The following is an 8,341-nucleotide window of genomic DNA, read 5'->3' on the forward strand; positions in this document are numbered from 1 at the left end:
TTAAGATAAACATCTTGAGTTCAATATAGGCCTCATTAATCATCTGTAAATCATTTTGTGCTTTCCCTTTTTTTGGCTTTACATATTTATGTATTAATTTTTGCTGATCAGCTTTTTAAAAACTACTTAAATGAATGGATGTGCCTGTTTTTTGTTGTTGTTGCTGTTAATAACTTGAGTGCTTAAAAGAACCTTGGCTTTTCATGCAAATTAAGATGGGGATGGGTACATCCTGTCTAGGACCTCCCCCGACTTTGAGCTGACTCCTGCCCATGGGCACTTGAGTGCACCGTGAACACACAGACAACCAGGACACAGACGGAAAAAAAACATTTAGACTGAAAAGATGCACTTCAATAAGTACCTGCTTATTTTGTTAACTTTCTTAAATAACTAGATAAGAATGGCCTAAAACATATGATTTTATGTGACAAGTTGGTAATTAAAACTAGTCTGCTATTCCACACCCTTAAGCAATGTGATCTGTAATCAAGTAATATTCAGCTCTAGGAATCAAAAAGTCCATTCGTGGTCACTCGGAGAGGGGAAATTGATTTCTGTCTTTTTGTTTTGCCCTAAATTTCCTTTGAAGAACATGTAACCTGTCCTTACTTCGGGAATCTGAAAGTGACAGGCACACCTTGTCAAATGGATTGAAGAGGAATTCACATGAACAAAATAAGCCTTACTAAACCGTTGCTTCAGTTCTGTTTTAAGGCACCATGTAATAGCCGAGGTACGATGATCCCTGATGTACATTCTTCAATGGCACTGGTCCATCCAGCCACCTATCCAAATCCTACAGAATTGGGGATAAGCAACAGTGTGGTGTGCCAGTTACACTGCCTTCAGGTTCTGTTTAAAATTTAAATCCACATACTTTAGAAACCAGGAAATATTTTTGAAGGAAATAACGATATGCAGGTTGCTACATTCCTTGCATTCTATAAATTTTCTTCTATAATAGCAGCATATTGAACTACTATTAGGAAAAAGACCTGGAATAAAAGAAAGTCATCCAAATGGAATGGTTTCCTGTATGTCCAGCTCAGCATAAGTAGCATGTACACTTAAAAAAAAAAAACAAAACAAAAAAAGTCAAGTCATTTTTTTTTTTCAGCTTCAGTATCTAACTATAACAGCCCCACTCAACAGCAGAATGCATCTGTGCAGTGGTCCCAAATACAGAATCAGTAGTCTTTAAACAGAGGAATTGGTATGCAAATAACGGTTAAAATTCAATGTTTAACGGAAGCTTGCATTAATATGGTTTAATAATTATGTACACAAATTATGTGCATATTAGCATAATCTCTTGCAGTTCTGTCATTTACCCTGAACTGATAAATGCACAGCTCAATTTTTCTCCAGAGAAAAATAGATGACCTTCCCAACCCTCTAGCACTATAATAAAAATGCTCTGTATTCTCTCTCCGTACCAAAGTGTTATCAAAATCGCGTCTTGTGGTTCTGTCCAATGAAAAGCACCTTTCAAAAGCAAATTTGATGCATCTGCTGCCAAATGGGCATGCCTCCAGTGTAAATCAAAGAAATTCATTTCTTTTGATATTTCACAGAAGTGCATCTAATTAAAAACTTACACATGAAATCATACACCAAGACTAACAATCAACAATAAAATATTTTAAGCTACAAAAAATGTAAATTACTTTTTAATTATAAGAAAACAAAAACATTGGCATTAAATGTGGTAAAAATCCTTCTTGACACCTGAAACTAGAGAGAGAGAAAAAAAAAACTTATTATTGAGAGGCAAATGATTTTTTCTTTACGTTAAAAAAAAAAGAAAAGAAAAAAAGAAAGACCTGGCAAAATACATACACCCATTCCATTTCACAACTCCAAAAAAGGTAATGTTCAGCACAGATAGAATTTGACAACAGTCGACCTTCAGGCTTATTAAATTTTCAGCTTAAGCCCAATCTATCAACAGGGGTAATGTTAGCTGGAAAAATACGCTTTAATAATCCTTACACCGCGGTGTACGTGTTTCCTGTGGCGCTGCACTGCCGGATGGTCTGGGTGCTCGTGACGATGTGCTCACTGTGGATGGGGTTCAGGAGGCTGGGCTGCACCCCGCCCTCCAGCACCGGCTGCATGCAGCCCACGGGAAATGCCTGGTTCAGCTCGGTCTTCTCTCTTTTGGCTTGGGGTTCCGAAGAGTCGTCCAGTTCTTCGTCCATCTCGCTTTCCACTTCGCTGCCTTCGTCTGCACAAATGACAACCCCGAGACCTCGTTACAGGAAGACCCCCCGCCCCCACCCCGGATAAAGGCCACCGTCAGGGGCTTCGGGACCCGTGGGCAGCTGCTCCTCCCGGGCCCAGGGCTTGCGGGTGTCCCTATCCCGTGGCACTTCGCTTGCAGCAAGGCCCTACTGGTGCCACCTGCGGTCCTCCCCAATGGGGCAAAAGTCATTGAGTGCTAGCCAGTTGGGGATGGAAACTTTTAAGAGTTCTTTTAAGAAGACCTTTGGGACTTCCTGAAGTTTTTGTATGAAAGAGTTGGCCTAGGGGCGCCAGGGTGACTCAGTGGTTGAGCATCTGCCTTCCGCTCAGGGTGTGATCCTGGTGTCTGGGATGAGTCCTGCATCCGGCTCCTCGCAGGGAGCCTGCTTCTCCCTCTTCCCATGTCTCTGCCTCCCTCTGTCTATCATGAATAAATAAATAACATCTTTAAAAAAAAGTCAAGAGTTGGCATAATTTGAGTCACCCTAAAGTAGTCACTTTGGTAGGCTATGCTGCTTTGGGGGGAATGAGCTGAAAACTGCTGAGGGAGGGAGGGAGGAAAGTTTTCCGTGTCCTTTGAAATCTACACTAGATATAAATTTCACCTGTGCCCATGTGAATGTAGAGGACACATGCATTCATTCACAAAATAACTACAGCATGGATAAGGAAGGGTTGCTGTAGAGACTTTTTGGTGCCCTTCAATGTTATAGATGACAATATTATATGGGCCCTTAAAAATAGACTAAGGGGCACCTGGGTGGCTTAGCTAGTGAAGCATCTGCCTTCAGCTCAGGCCATGATCTCAGGGTCCTGGGATGGAGTCCCAAGTGGGGCTCCCCGCTCATCGGGGAGTCTGCTTCTCCCTCTCCCTCTGCCATTCCCCCCACTTGTGCTCTCTGGCTCTCTTTATTAAATAAATAAATAAAACATTTAATTTACACACACACACACACACACACACACACACACACACACACTGGGGCTCCTGGGTGGCTCAGTGGTTGAGTGCCTGCCTTTGGCTCAGGGCATGATCCTGGGGTCCTGGGATTGAGTCCTGCATTGGCTCTCCATAGGGAGCCTGCTTCTCCCTCTGCCTATGTCTCTGCCTCCCTCTCTGTGTCTCTCATGAATAAATAAATAAAAATCTTAAAATAACTAAGTGACTAAGGCAGTAGTATCAGATTGAACATGCACACTGGATTTCCATTCCTAGCAACTCTGATACTGTTAATAGCCGGTATTCATTTGTGGAAATTAAATGTATTAAATAGTTGTTGTCACCTCCAAATTTTAATACATTTTATACTAACTTAGACATCATTATAATGGGCTAACATTTAGGTTTTTTCCAGCATGTACTGTTAAAATTCCAAAGTACAGTAGAGAGAGAAAACACTCACACCTAACCTTACTACTATGGAAGGTTCTCCTCAGGAGAGTGTAGAGAACACATCCCCATCAGTCACCTACAGCAAAAGTCCCTGCTAATATATGGGCCCCTTGAGTTTTCTTCTCTTATTATCATTGTCTTATTATTGGGGCAAAGCTGGTTCCAGAGACACGTGATGAGGAGGAACAGGGCCTCCACATACAGTTGCACAAGCTGTGCAGCATGCAGTTGCTAGGAGTGGATCTCCTGAAAAGTGGTATGTGTAATTTAAAAGATCAAGATTAGATTTATTGACCAGAAAGGGCATAACGCATTACTGAGAGGTAAACACAGAAGTGCTCTTAGATGAGGCTCATCGACTTTACCCTGTTACCTTTTTGCCTCTGGAAAATGGACTTTATAATAACAGGGTTTGTCAGGAAGAGCATGTTCAAAGGAAATGTTGGCTATAGGGGAAAAGATATGTTTTGTAGACATTTGCTTCACGAAGACAGTATAATCGAAACACATTTGTATGACACATTTCAGGACTGTTTTTGTATTTGCTTATATAGAAACAAGAAGAAAAAAACCTGGAAAAATCCTCTCTAAATTTTTCCTGGTGGTCATCCCCTAGAGTTGTGACTATGAAGATTCACTTGTTATAATTTCTAAATCTCTGTATTATTTGAAATTTTTATATAGAGCTAAAAAATTTTCGTTATCAGGAAAAAAAAAGAAAATTCTCATTCTGTGGAAAAAGCCCACAAGAACACTTGAAGATTTCACATTCAAATCAAGCCTCAGGCCCTGACTATGCCAGTTTGGCCACATCTTAAGATGTACCGGATCTGGGGGTGAATGGGACCAGCAGGGCCACTCCAAGGTGAGGATAAATCACATTGCGTCACGGCTCCCTCTCCACCAACTTTTCTGTGCCTGAGAAATACCGTCAAAATAATAGAACAGGTGGCACTGAAAGGAAAAAAATAATTTCAAGCAGGCAGGCGAGCTAAGAGAGTGGAGAGAGTCCTTTCATCTACCATGCCGTGGGTAGAGATAGCAATGGGATAATAGGCTGAAGAAACCTAAGTACTCCAAAGCCACTTCTCTTCGGGTCCACTCGTGGGTGATGGGGCTCCAATGGAGAGGCTACAAAGCAATCCACAAAAAAGCAAGCCCTCTCTCCACTTCTAAGGGCAAATTAATGCAATTCCATAGACATTTCATGCTCTCCTAAAGACTCGAAGACATCTCCTAGAAACGTCCTCAAGGTTATAGAAATTTGGTACACAAAAACTAAAACGAGGTGCTACTGGACCTTACTAAAGACTTCGTTTTGGTCCAGCACTTTACAAAACAAGATGGGCGGCCATGCAGTGGTCCAAGTACAAGGCTCCTGCCACACCCTACGCACAGGGGTGAGACCCTCAAGCATGGGCCACCAGGCCTTGGTCAGCGCATCAGCAGGGTTGCTTTATGTTGGCCATGGGTTTCAACTCTCACCTTCCTTACACACCAGTGTCATCATTGATTCACCTTCCAGACTGTCACTGGGTTAATTACAGAGAGTGTGTATCTTTCTGCTTGGTTCTTATGCCTATTCCTGAAACAGGAATTAACACTTGCTCCTCTGGCCAGAGAGGAGTTTAACGTGGGAGTGAGACTGACTGGATTCCTTAAGGACTTTGGCCCCCACGTTCACGTGTCCCACCACTCAGGAGGCCAGGATGCTGCCCCAAGTACCCTGGCGCAGGAGGCTCTGGACATCATCACCTTCTTTCACGTACAGATCCCTCAAGCCCTTTCTCCTGCCTGCTCCCCAGCTAGCTCTGTTCTGTCCTAGGACTAATTGTGCAGTTTTCCCAAGTCTGGGCTTTCTGTCCTTCCCTCCAGAACTCAGTTCCTTAAAACCTCAGGATTATCTTTACTTTTTGTTTTTTTTCTTTTTTTTTTCTGTTTTTGAAGAAAGGTCTATACTTTCTGTATTATTTGTTTATTACATATTTTACATTTTACTTCTTCTTCTTTTTTTTTTTTAACCTGAGCTGGTATTTTCATTAGGATTGTTGTCATTTGCACATGCTTGATCCCAACCTCATTTCCCCAGAGCCCGTGTGGTCCCATAGATCCTGAGTTCTTTCAAGAAACATGCTGAGTGGCCACGTGGGCTTTAAAAATCTAAGAACTCTGCTTGTGATCCTTTGCATCTGTCCCCACTGCCGATCTTGCTTTTTACGGTAAGCTTCCTTGCTATCTCTTGACTTGTCTTTCCAGTGAAAAGTATGAATTACTGAGAAGGGGCAGGTTGAGAAATCTTTCCTGCTGCCGAGTGGACCTTCAATAAAATTTTATCACTTCTCACCAGGACTCTGGCGACAGTCAGAAATAATTTCTTGCTACCTGTAATGACATGTAGGCGAGAGTCGCGCAGGGTTTGCCAACTATATTTAAATTCAATTCTTGCATTTAATATCCCTCCCATAAAGAAGGCACAGAAATGGAGCAATAAACAATGAGGACTCTGAGAGACAAAACTGTCATATGTCTGTAGGGTTCTATGCCATTTCTATGGAATAAGAGAATTGTAGGCACACACCACATTTTCCTCTACAGGGATTTCTCAAAGAAGCCCTTAAAAATGTACATTTTCATTTCTTACCTTTATCCAGATTTCCAGGAGACACAGCATTTAAATCACCAAACTGTAAAACAATAGTCATTTGGGCAACAGTTACTACCACGTAGAATAAAATCATATTCTAACAGTCCGTGGCAAAAACACAAGTACGACTTTTTAAGACTGTAAACCAGTGACCTTTTTGATCTCTAACTACCTGGGGTCACTCAATTTTCCAATCAAACTTGTCGAATTTGAACAGTTTAAATTGTGTCACAATTTAGCTGTCTTGGCCTCCTTGCAGAGAATAACAATTTTCTCTGCCTTCTGCACTCCACTTTACTTTATTATTATTATTATTTCAACTTAGCAGTGAAGAGATGGGGGCCTGGCTGGCTTAGAGGGAAGTTGGATGTGGTGGGATAAATGTGGAAATTTGATGAAGCAGGACATGTCAGCTCCACCACCCATGGGCGGCCTAAAAGACCCCCTTTAGGGTGCAACGTGACAGGGACTTGGTCCAGCCGCTTGGCTGAATTCTCTGTTTAAAGCTTTCACTAGTAGAAATGAAAAATGTAGCGGGGAACCCCAAAGTTCAGAGTATTTATTTTTTTTAGAAAATCTTTGAGATTTCTCGTCTCGTAATTTGATGTTGTTATTTACTAAGATACCAAGATCCTATTTTTAAAAAGAAAGGCATCTGCTTGTTACTGATGCAACAATAAGGAATTTAAAACAATAGGAAGCAATTAATAACCTTCAGCTTTGATTTTGTTTTCTATCTTGGTTCAAAAGCTTAATGATATTTTTATCATGAGGAAATAGGATTTAAGAGTCTCAGAGTGAACAAAGATGGATACTCTAAAAAAAAAAAAGGGAATAGCAGAGGTAACCAAGTGGATCAGAAAAAGGTGATGTGAGACCTCAAAGCACCCACTTTTTAAATGGAGAACATTACTTCTGTAAAGCTGAGGATTCAGAATAACTCATTATAGAAATTTGGGTTTCTCTAGAGGCTTAGAAAGGGTGAGGCAGAAATTCTACTTACATTCAGAAGTTTGCTTATAAAGAGTTCCATGATAGGAGTTTTTTTTTCATCTACAAGGTATGTCTACAAAGTAATAAAACTGATCTTATTTTGCAAACATGTAACACATTTTTTTTTTTAAACCTACACATGTATTGTTCTTCATAATAGCTACCCCTTGGGAGCTTAGACATATATTCCAAGGTCCAAGGATCTGGAATTCCTCTTTAACAATTAATTTCAAGAGTTAGTTTATGTATCACTCCAGAAAGCCCATTTTGTTATTTTATATTCAGTTGTGACTGCAAATACTCCAAATTATATCGATTGCCCTTGGTCCTGGAACAATGTCTGATGACTCATCAAAATCTAATTCACCTCTGCCACAATTCAGGATATTCAAAATAGTATGTCATTTTACCCCATTATTTCTCAGCAGTTCGGGGGCAGTTTAAGAAAAGGCATGCCACAACATTTTAAGCTATGGCAGCATGACCGGGATAAACATGTAGCCTTCCCAGGTGATTCAAGGGGACAAGGGCCTTTCGGGTCCATAACTCTTAGAATTTTTTTTTTTAAACTGTCCCATTACTCTGTAGTTACCTTCCATTGGGCAACAAATATAAAATCATAAATACTGAACTGTTGTTCTGAAGTTCTTCCTGATTCCATGGGTCAGAACCTTGTGTTAATCTAAATAAAAAGCACAGCTAAAATTATGCAAAAATTCTTGAATTAAAGAATATAAACAACAACAAAAAAAATCAAGGGGACCCTTTATCCATTTTTGGTATTATTAAAATAGTTTATAAAGAAAGAATGCCTGAAGCTGAAGGATTCTTTATAAGTGATTTCTAATTGATGCAACACAGTGAATTTATGTTTCTTTTAAATGAATACTATAATAACACTTAGGATCCAATTCTGGAAACAAGTTGGCAGTGATAAGCTTTAAGCATTTGCCTCTAAACCTAGAAAAAGCGAACATTCCATTTGTTTCTGAAAAATCTCAAAAGGTTGAAACTGAAGTATTACTGCCATTAGTAATCAATAATATCACACGAAGTGGCTAAAA

At 40.4% G+C, this 8,341-nt stretch overlaps 1 protein-coding gene across 2 annotated transcripts; it reads right to left on the reverse strand.

Annotated features, from left to right (window-relative positions):
- Positions 1 to 371: 371 nt before the first annotated feature.
- On the reverse strand, positions 372 to 8,341 carry LOC140593692 (transcription factor RFX3-like). 2 transcript variants are annotated; one of them, XM_072745321.1, is made up of 4 exons: positions 7,288 to 8,341; positions 6,282 to 6,324; positions 1,996 to 2,230; positions 372 to 1,737 (listed from the first exon to the last, which is right to left on the reverse strand). In XM_072745321.1, exons 1-4 carry the CDS (start codon positions 7,315 to 7,317, stop codon positions 1,674 to 1,676), a joined length of 372 nt encoding a protein of 123 aa, XP_072601422.1. In that variant the 5' UTR covers positions 7,318 to 8,341; the 3' UTR covers positions 372 to 1,673. The 2 variants fall into 2 exon arrangements, with proteins under 2 accessions (XP_072601422.1, XP_072601421.1); XM_072745320.1 differs by lacking the exon at positions 7,288 to 8,341 and having other exon boundaries at positions 6,282 to 6,493.

This window comes from Vulpes vulpes, unplaced genomic scaffold, assembly GCF_048418805.1.
Source record: "Vulpes vulpes isolate BD-2025 unplaced genomic scaffold, VulVul3 u000000648, whole genome shotgun sequence".
NCBI classification, from domain to species: domain Eukaryota; kingdom Metazoa; phylum Chordata; class Mammalia; order Carnivora; family Canidae; genus Vulpes; species Vulpes vulpes.

Excerpts from the sequence above, each read along its gene's own strand:
- LOC140593692 (XM_072745320.1), bottom strand. The coding sequence starts at position 6,378 with ATGATTTTATTCTACGTGGTAGTAACTGTTGCCCAAATGACTATTGTT. Across the intron at positions 2,231-6,281 it reads TCCTGGAAATCTGGATAAAG|ACGAAGGCAGCGAAGTGGAA; the intron begins GTAAGAAATGAA and ends TCATTTGTGCAG. Across the intron at positions 1,738-1,995 it reads GGAAACACGTACACCGCGGT|TTTCAGGTGTCAAGAAGGAT; the intron begins GTAAGGATTATT and ends CTCTCTCTCTAG.